Source organism: Arachis ipaensis, chromosome B5 (assembly GCF_059453495.1).
Source record: "Arachis ipaensis isolate K30076 ecotype BB chromosome B5, ASM5945349v1, whole genome shotgun sequence".
In the NCBI taxonomy this organism is placed as follows: domain Eukaryota; kingdom Viridiplantae; phylum Streptophyta; class Magnoliopsida; order Fabales; family Fabaceae; genus Arachis; species Arachis ipaensis.
Genome location: NC_142440.1, coordinates 154832432 through 154855076, shown reverse-complemented (window position 1 = coordinate 154855076; position 22645 = coordinate 154832432). Strand labels below are relative to the sequence as shown.

The 22645-nt window shown below is 32.9% G+C and overlaps 2 protein-coding genes across 5 annotated transcripts; one reads left to right on the top strand and one right to left on the bottom strand.

Annotated features, from left to right (window-relative positions):
• The first annotated feature begins 17107 nt into the window (after positions 1-17107).
• LOC107644654 (uncharacterized) lies at positions 17108-20641 on the top strand. 3 transcript variants are annotated; one of them, XR_015883333.1, is made up of 9 exons: positions 17174-17304; positions 17487-17938; positions 18305-18424; positions 18545-18598; positions 19037-19200; positions 19313-19498; positions 19667-19933; positions 20040-20116; positions 20239-20641. XR_015883333.1 is itself a non-coding variant. In XM_088486763.1 (7 exons), the coding sequence occupies exons 2-7, from the start codon at positions 17531-17533 to the stop codon at positions 19890-19892; spliced, it is 1158 nt and encodes a 385-aa protein (XP_088342889.1). In that variant the 5' UTR covers positions 17108-17239; positions 17487-17530; the 3' UTR covers positions 19893-20004. The 3 variants fall into 3 exon arrangements, 2 of the variants coding, with proteins under 2 accessions (XP_088342889.1, XP_016204051.1); XM_088486763.1 differs by lacking the exons at positions 20040-20116; positions 20239-20641 and having other exon boundaries at positions 17108-17239; positions 19667-20004; XM_016348565.2 differs by lacking the exons at positions 20040-20116; positions 20239-20641 and having other exon boundaries at positions 19667-20004.
• On the bottom strand, positions 20273-22399 carry LOC107644656 (putative aquaporin TIP-type alpha). Of its 2 annotated transcripts, none has more exons than XM_088486764.1 (3): positions 22098-22399; positions 21426-21672; positions 20273-20966 (listed from the first exon to the last, which is right to left on the bottom strand). In XM_088486764.1, exons 1-3 carry the CDS (start codon positions 22232-22234, stop codon positions 20583-20585), a joined length of 768 nt encoding a protein of 255 aa, XP_088342890.1. In that variant the 5' UTR covers positions 22235-22399; the 3' UTR covers positions 20273-20582. The 2 variants fall into 2 exon arrangements, with proteins under 2 accessions (XP_088342890.1, XP_016204053.3); XM_016348567.3 differs by having other exon boundaries at positions 21426-21676; positions 22102-22399.
• Positions 22400-22645: the final 246 nt, after the last annotated feature.

Below are 22645 nucleotides of genomic sequence, written 5' to 3'. Positions count from 1 at the left end.
AAAGTTGGAGACGATTTTGATTTTCACCCCAGACCTTAGGGACGATTTCAGTACTTAACCCTTTTTTATTTTAAATTTGTGTAAATATACATTATTATTGCATGTGAGGCTTTTTTATTTAATTTTTTTGAATGATGACCTGCTATATATACAAATTTTTTTGGCATACAAGTTTATACAAGTTAATCTTAACTCAACAAAATTTATTTACATAACGCGCACGTAAAATCACGTCGTTCTTCCTCCAATATTTATATCCCGTGTTCCTCCTCCTCCTCCTCCTCCTCCTCCTCCTCTTTCTTCTCCTTTTTCTTTGTGTTTCTCCTCCTTTTTCATACTTTGTGTTCTTTTTTTTTTCTTAATCTATTTCATCATCTTTGTCGTTCTTTTTATTGCCGCTGTTGTTATTGCATTTTTTCTCATCCTCTTTTTATTGATTCTATAACATTATGTATTTTTTTAGAAGGTAAAATAAGAAGAAAAAAATGAATAAGAAAAAAAAGAAGAATATGATGATTATGATGTAAAAGAAGAACAAGAAGCAGTAGAGATGAGAAGGAAAAAGAAGAAGAGTTTTGAATTATGCAGAACTTATTCGTACAAATACACCAAAATTTTTTAATAATACACAAAAATATCTTAGTTTTACACCAAAATTTGCTACAAATACATGAAATATTTTCTTTAATACTGCATTTTTTCTTCTTCTTTTTTTCTTATTTCTTTCTTTCTTTTAGCTGAATAAATGTAGGTTCATCCTCTTTCAAGTAATTTTGCATAATTTTGCAGCATTATGTATTTTTTCTTCTTTGTTTAATTTTTTTTTTATTTTTATTCTTATTAAGAGAGTAAAACAAGAAGGAACTTGAAAAAATTTTTTAACAAAAATTTTGGATCAGACAACGTAATCAATATGGCAAAATTTTTACAATAACAATAACAATAACAATAATAACGATAATGACGATACATATAATAAGAAGACGATGATGACCATATATAGATGAGGAGGTAGAGGAGGATAACAAAAAAGAAAAATAACAAAAAAAAAAGACAAAAACAAAGTTTTAAAATGATAAAAAAAGAAAAAAAATACAAAAATATATGAATATAAATGACTTATTAAATTTATTTGTATAAATAATTTATAGGTGAAAAATATTTATTAAATTTATATAACTCGTAAGTTTTAATACAGACTATTAGATCGAACACCCTTCTAGATAAATATTGCATTGCGTACTTTTACATATAGACCAAGTGCTCAAATATTTATCACAAACAGAAGATTTTAAAATATTTTATACTCTTAAAAATTGTAAAGCAAATTAAATCAATTTAAATAATTTTTTTAATTCCTAAACAATGAACCAAATCAACTGTAATTAAAAATAATATCACATGATGATATTTTTTAACGAAAAAAAAATCACACGTTTTTTTTAATTTGTTCTCTTGAAATATAAATTAGATAGATCAGTAATACTAGAAAAATTAAAAAAAAAAAGTCAGAATTTGTTTTATTTGACATTTATTAATTATCACAATAATTAATAAATGTTAAATAAAATAAATTTTAATTATTTTTTGTTAATATTTTTTTATTATTGTAAGATTTGGTTAATTAGTGAATAATTAACTCGTAAATTAAAATATATTATAGAAAATTTAAAATGAGATTTTTATGGTTTAATATGGTAGAGAAAATTAAAACGAGAATTTCGACACTAATTTTAAAGAATTTAGCCTAAAATTGAGCCAACGGACCAAACTGGTCAAAATGGATCCAAATCGGACCCGGAAGCCAACCCAACTCAGCCCAAATAAATAAAACAACACTCTTCTTCCTCCTTTGCACTCAAAACACGCTGAAATGAAGTGAGGAAGGGGAAGAACACTCTTCCAAAGTTCTAACCCTAAGTTGATTTTCAAATCACCGTAACTTTTGATCCGGAGCTCCGATTGTTGTACTGTTTGCAGCCACGCATTCACCGCGTCGACCTATACAAAGCTCATAACTTTGTTCTTGAAGTAAGCCACGATTTCCTCTCTGAAATTCCAGCCTTAATTTCAAAATTTTGGGTGAGAAATATTGAGATTTGTGAGCTCTTGATGTTATAGGGCCCAACTAGTTTGAAGGAGAGGCTCAATCTTGTCGTCTTGATCTTTGGGTGTGGTAAGATTCTTAACTCTAGTGAAATTTATTGGTTTATGATGTTTGGGTATTAAGTGGGTATGTTTGAATGTGGTATTGTGGTTTAGGAAGTGTATATATGTGTGTTGGAGCTTGATTGAAGTTCTGGAAAGTTTGGAAAAGGACTTTTGTGTGCTAAAAATCTGTTCTTGGAGGTGTTGAAGCCTTGGGAGCTTGTTAAAAAGTGATTTGGAGGTGTTCCGGGTTGAGCGGGGAAGCGGCCAAGGTATGGTTAATGTGGTGTGAAAACTTAGGCTAGAGACCCTAAGATAGGATTTGGACTATTGATGTTGTTGATTGGTTGAGATGAATTGTGTTGTTATGTATGTGATTAGTGGACGTTGGATGTTTTGATGGTATGATGTATGAGAGACATGCATGTTTTGATATATGCTTAATAATTGGTTGAGATTGAATTGTGGGTGAAATCATATTGATGGTGAGGATGATATTGATTGTATGAATTAATGGTTGATGGAATTGGTATGGTTGAAAATTGGGATGAAGAAAGATATATGATATGATATCTTGTTTGAAATTGAGTTATTTGATTGAGATTGGTTAAAATGGTGGATTGGTGGATTGTGAATTTAATGAAAATGCTAACATATGAGTTGAGGAGGCTTGAGGTTGATTTTTGGTAAGTTTTGTTTGGTTTTGAAAAGGGTTGAAATTGGTTTGTTTTGAAAATGGAATTTTGTGGGTTTGTATAAAAATGTGGTTTTTGGGTCTATTTTAATGGAGCATATCTTGGTCTCCAGATCTCCAATTTGTATCAAACTTATTTAGAAATAAAATTGAATCCGAGATGTTTATGCCGTTCAAAGAACGGATGAAAAATGATTTGAAACGAAAAAGTTATGCCCGTCGGAAGTTTGGGGTTTGAAACTGGAATTCTGCAGCTTTTTAACTTAGTAAAATTTTTAGCAAGTCGTGCTTCTACGCGCACGCGTCACTCTCAATTTTTACTCCCCCACGTGTGCACCTGGCCGACGTGTACATTTCGCTGTGTTGACGCAAGTGTCCAGTAGTGAATCCAGAGAGTTGTGCTAGTACTGTGCTGGTTTTGTGCGAGGAGCACAAAACGCACCCACGCGTACGCGTGGCTGACGCGCACGCGTCACTCCACCTCTCTGCTTCCCATGCGTGCGCATGGGCGATGTGCACGCGTCACTCTAACTTTTCCGCCTTCCATGCGTGCGCATGGGTGACACGTACGCGTGACCCCATTTTCATCAAGAACTGATTTTTGAGTTTTCAAAACCGAATTTCAGACTTCTAAGCCTCCATTCTCACCCTTTATGTCCTAAATCCTTATAGTATGCCTAGCGATGGAAAAAAGTTAGAAAATGTGGTAACTTGTGAGTGAAGTAAGGGGAGAATTAATGATGAATTATGATTAAAGGTAATCGTATGGGGTGTTGATGATGATGGTGGAAGTGCTTTATATGCCAAGAGCCAAAGGGTTGTAATTGTTAATAAATTGTGACTGGTTATTGATTGTATTATGAGTCGAATGGCTGAGTTATTGCTGAATTATGGCTGAGTTATTATTGAATTATGGCTGAGTTATTATTGAATTATGGCTGAGTATGATTGCATATCTGCTTATTGAATGAAATGTGAATGTTGCACTTCCACTATTTGAGATACGAGTTTTCCTAGGTGAAAGCAATGGCTAGCCACCACGTGCTCCAGGTGGAGACTCGATACTCTGCTGACCCTATGTCGTAAGTGTGGCCGGACACTGTGAAAGTTCCGGATGAACTCGCCCTCGTGGATAAACACCAGTATGGGTGTTGTGAATATGTATTGATGACTATGATTGAGAATAACTCGAGTTGGGAATGCACGACAGAGGGACAGTCCAATGGTTAGCTACCAGGACTAGTCGAGTTGGTTTTATAACCAACAGATGAGACTCATCAGCTACTAGGACAGGCATACATCATATGCATTATATGTGAATTGCTTGGAATGCCTAATTGACTGCATATTACTTTGTCTAAATGCCGTATCTGCCTCCTATTTGTGCATTTTCTTATTTGATATAATTGTGTTTGCGATATCAAATTACTGATGGCGGTTGGGAGGTCCAAAAGATTTGGAAAGGGGAGTGTTAGTTAGACTAAAGATCTTTAACTAGTTGCCTATTTCATTTATGGTTTAGTCTGTTTATAAGCTTTGATTATCTGTTGGAAGTTCTAGGATTGCCTTCGTCTTTTCCAGGACATTACATGTTAGATATGTGGGCGCTGTTACCATACTGAGAACCTCTGATTTTCACCCATGCGAATTTTGTGGTTTTCAGATGCATGATGTGAGGCTCCTCGCTGAGGCATGCTGGAGACTTTTGAATTAGCGAAGATTCTTATCTCTCGGGACTTTATTTTGGTTTTATGCACTTACTTAGATACTTCAAAATAACCTCTAAGAGGAGTTAATACAGTGTATATATATATATACACTGTATTAACTCCTCTTAGAGGTTATTTTGGAGAAACAGGTTCTGTAACTTCTCTTTTGGATTTTCCTTACTTTATATATATGTATATATACTTCTATGCTCGGATCAGTTATCTTTGCAAATCGAGTCTTGAGTTTTGATATTGGTATCTTTGGCACTCTCTTGTTTATATACTCGCGTTACCTTATCCTTTATCTGCTTTGCTATGTTATCGATCGGAGTGTTGGGTTTTTCCATTTAACGGTTTTGATTTATCCCTTTTTTCTTCAAAGGCTCCTAGTTACAAATATTTTTCGTACTACTATATATACTAAATTTTATTTTTAGAGGTTATAATATCTCGCTACCTCTATCTTATGACTTAAATATATGACTATGTGTGGTAGGGTGTTACAATTACCAAATATTTGAAAGATAGATATAGTCATATAAGTAAGCATCATTTCATGAAGGAGGAGAGAAGGAGGAAAATATAAGTTACTTAAGATGTAAGTAGTCTAATAATAATGACAATATGTAGCAAAAGAGGGGGTGGAATGTAACACTCCAATTTTTTTATTACTACCCTACCCTCAAATTTTATCAAAATCCCTAAACTATCCTTATCCCTCTTTTTCCAACCTTAACCCAAATCCAAAATCCCCAATCTTACCCTAATTTCATTACAACACATACACCCACAAACAGGAGAAAGAAAGAGAGAAAGGGAAGAGAACAGAAACCAAAGAGGGAAACCCTAACCCTTATTTCATCCGCCACTCTCACTCACGGACAACACTCAGACGCAAAAGTGGGGAAGAAGGGAAAGAAAGTGCCACTGTCACGCTCGTTGACGCCAAGCTACTGCCCCATCGCCGTTCCGTCAACAATGCACCCCACCGCGTATGTCACTGCCATTTCCAAGCGTCGCTGTCGTGCCTTGCTTTTGTCACCGCCGTCCATGGACCTTTGAGTAGCGCCGCTGCCGTTGATCGAGACCGTCGCCGTCCCAGCTGAGGTCATCGTTGTCGCCAAACAAGGCAGAAAAGGAGGGCACGAACGGGAGAGAAAAAGGGGAGCTCTGTTGGAGCTCGTAGCCGAAATGCTGCTGCCTTCCACCACCGCGACACAGAGCCATCTGTCTGTTCTTTCACTGTCATTGCAGTTGCCTCTGTCGCAGGGGGAAGAGGTCACCGGAGAAGGAATTGTCCTGTTCTGCTTCTGCTTTTAATTTTCTATTGGTTGTCGGAGTCTATAGGGCCATGAATGTGTTGCTGCTGGAGTCGTCGAAATTGTTGCCACCAAGAGCCACCATTGTTATACCTTTACCTTGAAGTGGTAGCGATGCTGCTGTTGTTGTCGAGATGACATCCGAGATGTAGTCGTTGGTGCTGTTTGAATTGAAGTTGCTGCCACTGGCTCGGTCCAAATTCTGTGTTCTTTCATTCCATTCTATTCCAACTTTCTCAGCTTTTAATTCGGCATTTCGGGTTTGGTTTCTTCGGTCTTAGGACCAAGTTGTGAGTAGGCTTTACATTTATAATTGTTTGGCTTTACGTCTATAATTATTTGGATATATGGTGCTTGAACTTAGTTATACTTATAAAGATTATTATCAAATGATTTTAAAATTGGTTTTACTAATTGATTTATTAGAACTAAATGCTTATCCTTGTTAAACTCATTTTAATATGCACATGAGACTATATATTTTTATGAGACTATATGTATGTTGAAGAAGTTTTATATTATTTTAAAGTATTTGATTCTATTCGAATATGTAATTTTGAAGTATTGAAATTTTGTTAGTACTCACTTGTTTTGGAATTGTGAAATATTTTGAAATGCCTTAAGATTGAGAAAATATGATTGAATATGATTTGGATGAAAAAGTATTATCTGATTTGATTTGATTCGATACCTTATATATTTGTAAGATCAAAGATTTGTTGTGTTTGAAATTATATGTTTTGAATTAGTTTGGGAGGCTCGTATTAGAAAACCGTAGTTAACGGCGGTTATGACGTTAACCTAGATGCATTTGGCTCAGACCTCAGCTAGCAGGGGCGTTGCTAGCCTAACGTGTAGGCCACACGTTGGATCTGTTATTCCGTACGGACACACTAGAGGAAAGGGCTACCCTTAGAGGTGGAACCGCCCAAGTGTGGACTATTTGATTTGATTTCTGTATGAGAACTCCCTTATTGATTCACTTATTCATATAAATTATTATTTTCTAACTAAAATTATTTTCATAATAATGTTTAGATAGTCTCATGTGAATTATAAATGTACTGTCTAGTCACTGAGTTGCAAAACTCACCCTTTTCTTTTTAAAAATATTTTCAAGAATAAGTATTTGATTATGTGAGCTTGTCTATTCAAGAGTAATGACATGCAATGGGTTCTATTCCTTGTTGAGTTTTTAGGCGTCATCTGCTCCATATGTCACAGGCAGGATCCATCTATATTTATTTATTTTATTTTTGTTCAATTATGTAATTATTCATTCTAGAAAGTGTAATTTTATCAAAAATTATTTGTAACATTTTTATTTATCTTATATTCGAATCTGTTAGGCTTACTAGGAAACTCTTTTTCCTGAGCGCCAGTCATGGCTCATTTTGGGCTGTGACAGAGTGGTATCAGAGCTTAGGTTTAATCTGTGTAATATGGAGCAAGTGTCCTATGGTAGGATCACAATTGTATAAATAGAAGCGCGCCTATTTGTACAAATTGTGGCACTATCAGAGGCCTATAGGAATGTCATCCTTCTCTTTTTGTCATTCTTATCTTTTGGTTCTTGTCATCATGAGTCATCTGTGGATTCTTGCCACCTCTTTTCTCTTCTTTATACCCATCCTTGAGTTATTATTTGGTAGCTTTTCTTGAACTTGCTTTTGCAATGACTTTAGTTTCGGTTCCGGTTCGCGATTCCTGCCTTATAGCTAGTTCTACTCTTTCTCGCTTTTGTGAATATTTGCTTTAATCTTCTTCATCTTCATATTGTTTTCTATGGTTTCTGATTTTAAGATTTCATCCATAATCTAGAAGATTCGATATGTTTTTGCTGTGAATTATTATCTTATTCCTCTCATAGAACAGTATTTGGACTTGTGGATTGTGGATTCAATTAGCTGCAGATTGAGATGCGTTGTTTTGGATATCGATAAAACAAGTTTGTTTTTCTTATGTTGATGATCTTTGAACCACTCGTGATTCTTTCTTTCAAATCAATAATTTTAAAAACTGTTATTCGATTGCTCAGGTAAAGAACTACATGACGAATATATGCATGGAGTGTTATTCTTGTTTGCTAGATTGGAATTATAATTTTCTCCGTTTAGGTGTGACAATTTTTTTATGATCTGTTAGTTGAATTAAAGATCTTTTTCGATTTGAAAGTTTGTTTGAACTTTTTTTGTTTGATAATCTATTCTGCTATGGTTTTGTTTGTTGAACGTGGCTTTTCTTTCAAGGGCACTATTTCTTCTGGGAACCTTCAAGTTCTTCCCTTTTCAATCTTAGGGTTCCTTTGATTCTGAAATATTTAGATTTTCATTTTTGACTCATTTTGTTTCTGCTCAGTTACTGACATCACTTTATATTTTTCATGGTAAAATGACTCAAAATAGCATGCAAATTAGGGGGCATGAATTTTTTTGAATAGAAATTTCTATGTAGTAATCACTTTTTCAAAACCCATGCTTTCTTTTTTCTTTTCCTTTTTCGTTTTCCTACTGGTTGATGCCGCTTGGATTAATACCCTTACCTTATTGTAAAAAAACAACTCAAACCAATTTAGTTTATTGTGTACTGAATATTGTATTGAATTCTGAAGAAGGGTCTTTTTTCCTCCTTCATTTGTTTTTCAATCATGTTCTGAAATCTAAAATTCCTTGTTGTTTTTCAACACCCGAGTTGAGCATTGTTTTCAATACCTTTCAAAAGTTTTGAATTTATACTTGTTGCTTAGTTCTCTCTTTTTGTGCATTTTATTTGTTTGATTTTTTTAATACTGTAACATTATTTATTTTATGCGAAAGTGCTTTGAATGTTCAAGCTTCCTTCCTTTATAAACCTTTGTTTTAAACTTTTAATCAATGCAAGTTTTACCCTCGCACTTTTGCAATGCTTTGCTTGTTTGGATTTTCATTGAAGACCCTTTACTCACAAGTTCCTGATCCGTTTATTGATTTTCAGCTGTTTTCTAGTTCCAAATTTATGATCCGAAAAAGCATTTTGCTTGAAGTTACTTTACCTTGTGCAAGTTAACCATGTTTTGGTTTAAACCTTGAATTGTTGCATATGTAGGGGCGCTTTCCGAAAACTATATTTTATATTGGAATTATTACATATGGATACTGATGTGAGACAATGTACATTTGGTGATTGTATAAGCCTTATGTGATGTTGATTGTCTTGGATGAATGTAACTATATGTTTGAATGGATTATTATTTGGTTTTGATGAATGGATTGTTGTGTGGCTTTGTGAAACGAAATGCTTTTGAAGTTGATTCTTTTAAAGCTTTGAATTCGAGTTTGATCCGTTGAGAATTGATTTGAGTTAATTTTCTTGGGGATGTGAAAAATAGAATACACTCTTGAATTTAGCTTGGTTTGCTTTAAATGATCTGGTTTGATAAATGATGGTTGTTGACCGTTTCTTTAAAGCTTTAGAAATGAGTTTATTCGTCTGATAATGATTTGATTTTGAAACGGTTTCCTTGAAATATGGAATTGAGATGACTGTTGGATTTGGCTTGCCTTGAACTGATTTTGGATTTTTGGCTGTTGAAAAGGATTGTGGACTGTTTTGTTGGGACCCGAACCGGGTGGCAAAGTTCAAGTTTTAGGGGAGGTGTTGCCGAAATTCCGGTAGAATCCGGGACTTTACAGAAATGTTATTCGGAAACTTATGAGTTAACGGCTTCTACTATTTTATCTGAATTATTAAGAAATGAATGACTTATGCTTTTGAAATGAATTATTAAAAAGAAAATTGTGATTTAGTCTTGTTTCTTAAGAAAAGTATTATATTTCTCTTGTGAACAAGTTATTTAGATGGAACTTATGCTTTAAGGCTATTTTAAATGTGAAAAGGGTTTATGCCTTTGAATTTGGCTTGAGGATTTGAATAAGAGAATTTTCAGTGACTTTGAAAGAACCTGAACGTCTATTGACAGGTTTCATTCTAAAATGTTTTGGGAAAAATCTTAAGTAAGTACTCTTGAGTTCTGAGTTTTTGCAAGACTAAAACAATTTTTGAGCCGTTGAAACGCTTTAGAATTTCCCATGGGGTTGAAGCTGTTTTTTTGTTTAAGTAAAGGAAACGGCTTTGAAAAGAGTAATTGATTACGTGACTCGATTTGGCTTAGATCCTTTTTTGTTACTCAAATCAGGAAGCCAAGATTTTAATGATTTTAAGTGAATTTGAGGAAATGAGTTATGTTAATCTCCCCTAAAGACTTGAGACTCTGCCGAGGACTCTGTTATAAAATCCCGTTGTTGGATGGATGATTTTGAATATTTCAAAATAAACCTTTAACTTGCCATGGTTATGGAAGTTTTGGAAAGAGGATGCCGGGAGTGGCATTGTTTTAGAAAGGAAAACTTACCTTGAGTAAAAGTGGCTTATGAGCCTGAGATGATTTGAGAACTTTCCGTTAAGTTTATGATTTATGGTGAGTTTTTGAATTGTGGATGTCAAATTTGATTTTTCTGCAGAATGCTTAACATAACAATAACTTGTTTCCTCTATTGAAAATTCTCCAGTTTGAATTTTGAAATAAAACCAGTTTTAAATAAAACTCTAGTCTTATTACTTTAATTTCATAAGATTCTTTTTCTATGTGCTTGAATTATATTGAAAGCTAAATTACGTTTAAAGATTTAGACAAAATAAAAAGTAGCAGTTATTATAACTAATGTTAGCTTAAGTTAATTGCAATCACGTCAAATTTTAGTTTTATTTTCATTATCTTATATGTGCTTCATTTATAAATTAAGTCATAACTGTATGATCATATGAAAATATTTGCGTGTATTTTACAATGATAATAAGTTAGATGTACATGTAAATGTTGGCTTAGAGGATAACGAGATGATTGCTTATATTCTTCCGTCATGTTTTACATAACCTATCTATTAATGACATAGTTACTTAATATCCAAGGTCATGATAATAATCTAAAGGCACTTCGTTGAAGGTTTCTATAGAACGGGAAAGGAAGCATACTGATTTTTGTGACACTGTTTTCAATTTTTATGACTGTCAAGTTGGCTATTCTAAATTGTGTTGTCATATTTTTAATTTATGTTGAACTTTGCTTTTTCTGTTGTTGATTTTGTCCTCTTGCTTATGCATATCCCTGCTTGATTGTGTTCCTAATCATTCTCTTAAACCTTCGTGAACATTGCCATCGACTTTAGTGGTCATCTCGTCTGAGCTAGTTGCTTTTTTTTATTCAGCTTGAATTTGTTTCGATTTAATATTCCATCTTTCTTTTATTGTTTCCATCGAAGTTCCTCGATTCAAATTTCCTTGTTAAGATGTGGTTTGACTCTCTTTTGGCACGTTTCATTGTTTCTATACATCCTTGTTTAATTGTGATCCTACACATCCTTTTGAATTCTTGTGAATCTCATCTGTGATACTTGTTCTTCTCTTCCTAAACTTTGTATTCCTTTGAGTAAACTTAAGATTCTATTGGTTAACGTGTAATCCCTAGATATAACAAGCGATATGCTAGTTTTAGGACATGGTTCGTAGATCGGAAGGTAAAACTTGTAAATGTGCAACGTCAAGAAGATTATGAAGTAGGAGTATTCTGAGGAGCAAGTTAAGGGGATTTTGGTACAAGTGAAAAAGTTAGTCCTGATGTTTGATTTTCGGATGTACTTTGGGAGTGAAGAACAAAGTGAAAAGCGCCATATGTGGTTGACTTATTAAGGGAACAAGAGAGTGTGAATGTTAACCACCTCTTTTTAACACAAACCTATATTGTAACCATTTGTGCCCGATTATATTTCTTTCTCATGTTTGGCAAAATGCTAAAACCATTTAACGTTTTTCATATTGTATCAATTTTCGAGGACGAAAATTTTTGTAAGGAGGGTAGAATGTAACACTCCAATTTTTTTATTACTACCCTACCCTCAAATTTTATCAAAATCCCTAAACTATCCTTATCCCTCTTTTTCCAACCTTAACCCAAATCCAAAATCCCCAATCTTACCCTAATTTCATTACAATACATACACCCACAAACAGGAGAAAGAAAGAGAGAAAGGGAAGAGAACAGAAACCAAAGAGGGAAACCCTAACCCTTATTTCATCCGCCACTCTCACTCACGGACAACACTCAGATGCAAAAGTGGGGAAGAAGGGAAAGAAAGTGCCACTGTCACGCTCGTTGACGCCAAGCTACTGCCCCATCGCCGTTCCGTCAACAATGCACCCCACCGCGTATGTCACTGCCATTTCCAAGCGTCGCTGTCGTGCCTTGCTTCTGTCACCGCCGTCCATGGACCTTCGAGTAGCGCCGCTGCCGTTGATCGAGACCGTCGCCGTCCCAGCTGAGGTCATCGTTGTCGCCAAACAAGGCAGAAAAGGAGGGCACGAACGGGAGAGAAAAAGGGGAGCTCTGTTGGAGCTCGTAGCCGAAATGCTGCTGCCTTCCACCATCGCGACACAGAGCCATCTGTCTGTTCTTTCACTGTCATTGCAGTTGCCTCTGTCGCAGGGGGAAGAGGTCACCGGAGAAGGAATTGTCCTGTTCTGCTTCTGCTTTTAATTTTCTATTGGTTGTCGGAGTCTATAGGGCCATGAATGTGTTGCTGCTGGAGTCGTCGAAATTGTTGCCACCAAGAGCCACCATTGTTATACCTTTACCTTGAAGTGGTAGCGATGCTGCTGTTGTTGTCGAGATGACATCCGAGATGTAGTCGTTGGTGCTGTTTGAATTGAAGTTGCTGCCACTGGCTCGGTCCAAATTCTGTGTTCTTTCATTCCATTCTATTCCAACTTTCTCAGCTTTTAATTCGGCATTTCGGGTTTGGTTTCTTCGGTCTTAGGACCAAGTTGTGAGTAGGCTTTACATTTATAATTGTTTGGCTTTACGTCTATAATTATTTGGATATATGGTGCTTGAACTTAGTTATACTTATAAAGATTATTATCAAATGATTTTAAAATTGGTTTTACTAATTGATTTATTAGAACTAAATGCTTATCCTTGTTAAACTCATTTTAATATGCACATGAGACTATATATTTTTATGAGACTATATGTATGTTGAAGAAGTTTTATATTATTTTAAAGTATTTGATTCTATTCGAATATGTAATTTTGAAGTATTGAAATTTTGTTAGTACTCACTTGTTTTGGAATTGTGAAATATTTTGAAATGCCTTAAGATTGAGAAAATATGATTGAATATGATTTGGATGAAAAAGTATTATCTGATTTGATTTGATTCGATACCTTATATATTTGTAAGATCAAAGATTTGTTGTGTTTGAAATTATATGTTTTGAATTAGTTTGGGAGGCTCGTATTAGAAAACCGTAGTTAACGGCGGTTATGACGTTAACCTAGATGCATTTGGCTCAGACCTCAGCTAGCAGGGGCGTTGCTAGCCTAACGTGTAGGCCACACGTTGGATCTGTTATTCCGTACGGACACACTAGAGGAAAGGGCTACCCTTAGAGGTGGAGCCGCCCAAGTGTGGACTATTTGATTTGATTTCTGTATGAGAACTCCCTTATTGATTCACTTATTCATATAAATTATTATTTTCTAACTAAAATTATTTTCATAATAATGTTTAGATAGTCTCATGTGAATTATAAATGTACTGTCTAGTCACTGAGTTGCAAAACTCACCCTTTTCTTTTTAAAAATATTTTCAGGAATAAGTATTTGATTATGTGAGCTTGTCTATTCAAGAGTAATGACATGCAATGGGTTCTATTCCTTGTTGAGTTTTTAGGCGTCATCTGCTCCATATGTCACAGGCAGGATCCATCTATATTTATTTATTTTATTTTTGTTCAATTATGTAATTATTCATTCTAGAAAGTGTAATTTTATCAAAAATTATTTGTAACATTTTTATTTATCTTATATTCGAATCTGTTAGGCTTACTAGGAAACTCTTTTTCCTGAGCGCCAGTCATGGCTCATTTTGGGCTGTGACATGGAATCAGGAAATTTTATAAGAAGAGGACGAAATTACATATAAAATAGTTAAAATATAATATAAAAATTAATAAAATATAATTTACGGTATAATATTAAATCAATAATTATATTATATAAAAATTAATATTTAATTAGATATTTTAAAATTTTGATATTTTAAATTTATGATATTTTATAGAACTAAAATCATCAAGTATAATTTTATTTTGCTTGGATCACCTTAATCTATAAATAGACTAGCTTATTATTTTTGTTTTAGTCAAACCCATATATATCAATGACAAATTTATTACATATTCAATATTCATATATTTATACTCTTTTATTTATTTATTTATTTATTTATTTTTAAAAACACTACTTGCTACTACTATATTACAATAATTCACATATAAATTTTTATGTGTCTAATATAGTAAGTTATTAACATATATATATTCAATCCATAATACACATATATTATATATATAATACTACTACTAGTCAGATCAACTACTAAATTATTTAAAAAAAAAATAGGGAAATTATGGCCACCTTAGACTCCATGAACCCGCAATGAACATGACAATCTATTTCATATAGCTCTGATCTCCATGGCAACTCCATTGATGGAACTTTTCAAAATAACTAAATTTTATCCTAAATTATCTTTTATTATTAGTAAATTTACTACATTATATAGGATTGTATATGATCTTGTCCGATTCAGTTCCGAATATTTTAAAAGTTAATTTGGTTTGATTTTATTCTATTTAAAATCGAATAAGAATCTTAAAAATAAATTCAATCATCATTTTAGGTCAGATCCAGGTCAATGCAAATTCGGCTTTATCCGATTTATGTGTATTTTAAGGGACTAAAAAAATATATATGTTTTAAATTAATTTTAATATTATGTTATATTAATTATAATTTATAAATTTATTATTTTATTTTTAATCACACTTGTTGAATTAGAAAATAAATCAAAAAAGCATCAAATTAGAATCTATGGACAAATTCAAGTTCAAATATGAATAACAACTTTTCGGTAACAAGTTTTTTCTTTATAAATTATTGTTAAAGTTTTAAAGACCCGATATAGTTGTGGCCCAAAAATATTTAGGTTTTATTGGGTATAGGGTCGAGTTATGGTCTAAAAAATAGATCTGGTGTATATTTAGGGTCGGGTTTGGGTCAGGAGAAACCCAGTTTCACCCGGCCCATGAACGCCCCTAACTCTAGGGGTGTATATGGCACAGCCCGGTCCTAAGACCCCGAATATTTTAGGGGCTAATTTGGTATGATTTTACCGGGTTTAAGGTCGGGTAAAGGTCTCAAAAATAGACTCGGTCATTATTTCGGGTCGGGTCCGAGTCAAGACGAACCCGGCTTCACCCGATCCATGTGCACCCTAAGAAAACTAAAAAAGATATGTATATGTTTTAAATTAATTTCAATATTATGTTATATTAATTATAAGCTTATTGTTTTATCTCACACTTGTTGAATTAGAAAAATAGATCAAAGAAGCATCAAATTAGAATTTATAAACAAATTCAAGTTCAAATATGGATATCAATTTTTCGGTAACAAGTTTTTTCTTTATAAATAAGTGCATCATAAATAAGTTTTTTTATAAATAAGTTTCTTTATAAATTATTGTTAAAATTTTAAAGACCCAATTTTTATCCGATTTGGACTCGGTATAGTTGTGACCCAAAAATATTTAGGTTTTATCGAGTTTAAAATCGAATTAGACTCTAAAAAATAGACCCAGTGTATATTTAAAATTGAATCTAAGTCAGAACAAACCCAATTTCATCCAACTCATGAACACTTCTACCTAACATCATACATTTTATTTTTACTTTTTCTATTTTCATTTATTCACCAATATGGTTCCTCAAATTAAAAGTTCTCTCATCCCTAAACTATAAATATTGTCTAAAAAATGTTTGATAGTTTTTATAAATATATATAATATATAAGACAATTTTTACCTTTAAAGCAAATTTTCAGAATGAATTAGATTCACTTAAATTTTTCATTGATAATTTTTTAGATAAACTATTATAATTTTAAAATGATTGCTCAGTTTAGCAACTGGAAATTTTAAATTTGAACAATCATTGTTATAATAAATCAAAATGGAAAAAAATAAATTTTATTAAGTAGAGAATAACTTTTGTAAATAATATGAATAATGGGTTTTAAAATTGACCCAATAAAGTGAAAAAAATACTCAATCCTAAATTACCTCATAAACCTTAACATTAGGATAATCATCTGTACATTTGGTAAATTGAATATCCAGTCATTGTTAATTGTGCATAAATAAATCGAATCAAAAGAAATAACCATCCAATTAAAAATAATGAACATAATTATCTGCATACCTATTAAATTGAACATCCGACATATCTATTATTCATATTGTTTAGTATTCTCGTTATCTATTTATACTTTTTCAAAAAAATCAATAAACATGCTATGGTAAATTTACAAATAACAAAAAATCATTTGATGACATTATAACAACAATTTAATTATTCTAAAGTAGTCCATCAATAATGGAATAAAATAATTTATCAAGAATTATATATACATACGGCAATTCAAACATATACGAAAGAGTTTAGTGCATGGAGTGATTAGAAGTGGTACTTTTCAAGCTGAAAAATTGGACCTAATTGACACCTATATATATACGTATTATTATTGTATAATGCAAGTATAGCATCAATTGAGTTCGTACGCATTAAACCGAATACCCCTTGTCCTATTTTAAATTTGTTATGTCATTCATTAAGTTACTATCATTCACTTGTTTTCCATTATGTTCTTGCTTTAAAACAATTAGTATCAAGTATTGACTAATAGCTAACCAATCTAATTTAGTTTATTCGATAGCTTAAATAAATATTATTAATTTAAATTATATTTTATATATAATAATTTATTAATCATAAATAATTTTAAATTAAGTTTAGATATACAACATATTAATTCTTGAAAAAATAAAAGTATTAGCTAATAGTCTAATTAATTTGACATAAAAATTAGAAGAATAATTAAATAATTGTTTAGCAAATAATTATTTTTAGTAGATTTTTAATTAAAAAAATAAAATATTTTAAAATGATAAAATTAATTTTATTTATTTATTATACATTTTATTATGATATGTATTATTTATTTCTTTATCTTTTAATAGTTTTTCTAATTGTTTTTTTTAAATGAATAAAATATGACAGCAGCTGCAGCAACTAGAATGAAAAAAAAAAAAAAAAAAAAAAAAAACTGAACAAACTAACGAACAAGGGAGTTAATTTTAGGGTTGTTTGCAGCTAATTTCCTTATTCAACTCACAATCACATTTTTGAGTGACCCTTCAGCAATTTAGCATCAAGTTGAGTTCTTTTTCGATTTTCCAATCTGAATATTCTACAAATTCGTTTGCTTGACCGGGTTCAGGTCCCCAGATCTTTCTCTGCGTCTAACACGTTTTTTTTTTTTTTTATTAGATCGAACTCCTATGTATTACTTCAAGTTGCAAAATTTGAACCCAATTATGCTGTTAGAAGCTAATTATCAACAACCCTTTTCCCATTTGACTAATATGACAATGTTTTTGTGGTGAATTTGAATCATTGCAGATCAAAGATTGAATTTTTTGGTTTCAGCTTTTTGGGGTGTGCTCATGGTGGTGAGGTTTAACCCTTCGTGTCTCACACTGTATCAACATCCTCACCACTCTGTTTGTTTCTCCAAACAAGTATCTGTTAAAAGCAGTTATGGGAGACACATGAAAAGGGGTGGAATTTCAAGGCCCCAGATAGAGTTTCCTTCTCCTTTGGGGAACGGTGAGGGTTTGCGTGTGTTTGTTGTGTCTGATTTGCACACTGACTATGCTGAGAACTTGAATTGGGTGAAGTGCCTGAACAATGTGAAGCACAACGTGAATGATATTCTTCTTGTGGCTGGTGATGTTTCTGAGACATATGACTTGTTTGTTGTGACAATGTCTCTCTTGAAAGAAAGATTTGAGCATGTGTTCTATGTGCCTGGAAATCATGACCTTTGGTGCCGTCGCGAGGGACAAAAATATGTAAGGTCATTGCATTATATGCTGAACATAGATATGGTCTATGACAGAACCCTATGGTTTTGATTTGGTCCATGTAGCCAATCGCACCTAGCAAGACACAACTTAGTTGTTGTTATTGTTCTGTGTAGCTCAAATACATGTGTTAGTACTAGAATTTACAAGCTATTATTGATGAAGTTATGATATCTATAGCCTAGAGAATTGAGTTTTATGTGACTCAAATTAGGAGAAAAGGGTGGCCTAATAGCTAGAATTTAAATATGCAACCATTGTTTGTCAATATATGCATTGATGTTGTTGGCTTGGCTCCTTTATGTACTATATAATCCTTTTATTCTGATAAAGTTTTCATTGATATGTCATTAGGTTGATTCTGTTGAAAAGCTGGATAAGTTGCTTGAAGCATGTAAGGCACTTGGAGTTGAAACACAACCAATGGTTATAGGTGAATTAGGAATCATTCCCTTGTTCTCTTGGTACCATGAGGTGATTACTTCCATAGTGCCAAATTTTGTTACCTCCTAATTCTTTCATACCATGATATGCCGGATCCAATTTGCTGCTTAAGGGCAGTCTATTTGAATGTTCAATCATCTTCTTTCGCAGAGCTTTGACAGAGAGAAGGACATAACGGGATTTCACATCCCGCCTTTGGAGATGGTGACTATTCTCTTTACTCCTAGTAAGCCATTTTTTCAATTAAGGAGTGCCTGCATAAGAACTTCATGTTATTATCTCTTAGCAATAACTTATATTGATCTCCCCTAAGATTATGTGATATTACGGTAAACACTCCATTGTTCGGTTTCTGTTCCAGACTTCCTGTAAGATCTCCATTAGGGAACTACAATACCTTGTGTCTGTTTAGATCCAGAATACTATGTGCACAGATTATTATAGAAATATCCATTTCTAATAGCAATCTTGTTTTTATTTCTTTATGTTGCTCTGGGATTGCTTTACCATTCTTTATATGGATCTGAAAGTCATGGTTGATTTTGATCTTGATCGGCATAAATGCTGCCAAATAGACTGATCTTGATGTGAATTTGTACCTAAAATGATTTTTTTTTCTTTTTCTATTATATTTTTCGATAGGCATGTAAAGACTTCCATGCGTGTAAGTGGCCACAAGGACTTTCAAATGGAGATATGTCCCTTTCAATGTATTTTGATGCCATTAATGATAAGCAACTGGAGATGATGGAGGAGGTTAAGATGAAATGTGATCACATTATTACCTTTTCCCATTTTGTTCCAAGGTGATAAATCAACCTGTCATTGAAATTGTTGCTTTGATGCTTTGCTTAAATTCTTGGTTATTCTTCTTTGCATATGATATTTATTCTGATTGTGGCTTTATATGATTGACAGGCAGGAACTGTGTCCAGAGAAGAGGATGTTATTTTATCCTAAGCTTCCAAAAATAATTGGTTCAGACTCTCTTGAAGATAGAATAAGGTCTATTCATGGTGCTGAGGGAAGGAAGGATTCATCATCTGCTTGCCATGTGTTTGGCCATACTCACTTTTGTTGGGATGCTGTTGTTGATGGTATCAGGTATTTGTACATTAATGATGATTGTAGAATTTCATCAAATGTTAGAAATATAGGTATTTATGTGATTCTTCCTATCAGTTTAATCTTTTGGAATAAATGGTTCATCACATGGTATCAGAACTTGTATGATCTAAAGTGTTTCTTCCTAATAATTGCATTGCATTGAAGGTATGTGCAAGCACCATTGGCATATCCAAGGGAGAGGAAGAGGAGAATGAATGGAGGTGAAAATTGGCTACCATTTTGCATTTATGCTGAAAACAAATTTTCTGAGAGACTCAATCCTTGCTTTTGGTCTGACTATTATTCTGCCAACCCAAGAACTCCTCATAACACTGAACTTGCTCCTTGGGTTGCCAGATTTTACAGGCAAACACACACACACACACTGTAGATGTGTAATGTTTTTGTTGTTACTTGTAGACACTCATCTTCGTTTGGAATATATATATATAAATGTCTCTCATGAAGCATTCCTCTCTAGAGGATTCATTGTTTTATTTTAATATTGTCATTCTTTCTTTTATATATATATATATAGTATTCGTGTTTTACTATTTTCAATGTAGGCTGTGCATTTCATTGTACATCTCATATTTTAATATACGATTATATTATGTATTTACCAAAATCAACCATCAATATAAAATATATATTAAAAATTAAATTAAATTACACACTAATCTTAATATATAAATAACATTTTTATTTAATATATATTTTATATTAATAAATATAAGAGCTTATAAAAATACTAAAATGACAACAAAGAACTTGAAAGGGTATGCATCATCAAATTTATTAAGGTTACATAGAAGTGTGTTGCTATACAAAATAAGGTTCATATTTTATTCAAAAAGTAAAGACAGACAAAGGACAACAAAGATAAACCCACAAACAACAAAGTCTTTTCTTTTGGGTTTAAATAAAACCCAAAATACACATAATTGGAAGTAAAATGCATACACAAGACACAAAGAGAAACCCCACTACAAAATTAACCCAAAAAAAAAAAAAAAACACAAAGCATACATTAAAATTAAAATATTTCGATACAGTATTATTAGGGCAGAGGTAGAGGTAGCTAGTAATCTTCAGGAGCCAAAGGTTGATGAGTATGAGGAGGCTCAACTGGGATGATAATGTACTCATACATGATTGCTGCAATGGCTGCTCCAATGAGTGGGCCAACCCAATAGATCCAGTGGTAGTGCCATCTCCAGCCCACCAAGGAAGGCCCAAAAGCAAGTGCTGGGTTCATGCAGGCCCCATCAAATGGGCCTCCAACAAGGATGTTTGCTCCAACAACGAGCCCAATTGCCAAAGGTGCAATGGCCCCAATAGAACCCCTTTTGGGATCAATAGCAGTGGCATATACTATATACATAAGCCCAAATGTCATCACTATCTCAAGTATAAGCCCATGTCCTGCTCCAAGCCCTGATGTCACATGGAACCCTCCTGGTCTCTACATTCACCCATTTCAATGCAAAAAAAAAAAAATAGATCAAGAAAAAATTAAAAAATATGAACTTAGTAAAATAATAAAATACAGAATTAATCATTAGACCCTTACCCAAATTTTAAGAGTAACTTGATCCAAAGGATTAAATTCTAATCTAATTTTCTCCTCCTTCTTTTTTTTTTTAATTCTATTCATTTAAAACATTTGTCACTCCAAAAATTTAATCGCTTCAAAATTTAATGTATACTAATATAAATTATATCCAAATACATAAATATTATAAGTTTCTTAATTTATTTTGTGATTGACATAGTTAATAATAATTAAGAAAACCCTAAAACAGGAGACCATACATATAATATAATATTTACATGATGTGATGATTTTGCCTAAACTTTATTTTCAATTGACCTAACTAATAATAGCTTAAAGCTAAAGCTCAATAAAAAATTTGTATATTACCATGTTGTTGGTGACAAGCCTCAACAAGAGGGAAGCCACTATAGAACCTAGAAGTTGAGCAACCCAGTAATAGATGGCACGGACGACGGAGATTCTGCCGCCGATGAGAGCTCCGAAGGTCACCGCCGGGTTGACATGACCACCGGAGACATGCATGCTAGCAGAAACCGCCGCAAATAGTGCAAATGCATGTGCAAGTGCAAGTGACAACAGTTCTCCAGCTGAGAATGCTTCATCCTTGTATATCCTATCTGTAATTATAAAATAAATATATAAAAATCCATCAAGTAATCTAGCATGCATCTATTATTCTTGATTATATGATTAATAAATTAAATTAAATTAAAGTAGTTAGTTTAGATCAACACAATAATACAAAAATATCCAAGCTACCTTAAATTAAATCTCACCTTCAACTTTTTAAGCAATATTTTTAAAGTAAGGGGAAAAATTAATATATATTTGTTCCTAGAAAGCATGAAAAACAATTTTTTTTGTAAAAAAAAAAAAAAAAAGGAAACTACAATTAGACTGAAAATTTTTCATAGAACTAAAAAAGTTATAAGACCATAACTATATTATTTAAGTGTAACCTTACTATATTGTATATAACCTAATCAATACAAATGGACAAGAAGACATTCAAATAAAACCATGAATTTATTGAAATACAGACCTAGAGCAAGGCCAGTGCCTTCTCCAGCAAAGACAAAGATGAAAGTGGATGCAAATTCAGCTAAGGTAGCCCTCATGGAATCAGGGTGTGTTGCCTCATCAACCCTCCCAAAAGCATATCTTCTAGTAGCCATAATATAATGCTACTAATTAAGATTCTTCCTTCAAACACAACAAATATATATATGTATGTTTATGTTCTTATGTTCCTTAAAATGTCAATGTGTATATGTGTTATTGTTGTTCCTTAATTCACAAAAAGAAAGCTTAGAAGAGAAGATATATTCTTGATGTTGTTTTCTTTTCAGCAACAAAATAGTAGTAGTAGTGATGAAAAGAATGGAACTTTGATAAAGGGTGGTGATGATAACGAGAGAGAAAGAAGAAGGGGTCTTTTGCATGGGTGAAAAGTGTTGTGAAAGTGGTGTATAAGAGCAACACTTTGGTGAGACACCTGGTTTCTCCAATGCTAAAAGGTGGCCACGTATTCATATGTGTTGGCATATTCATGTTTCATTCCATACATATCATCAACAAAATCATGT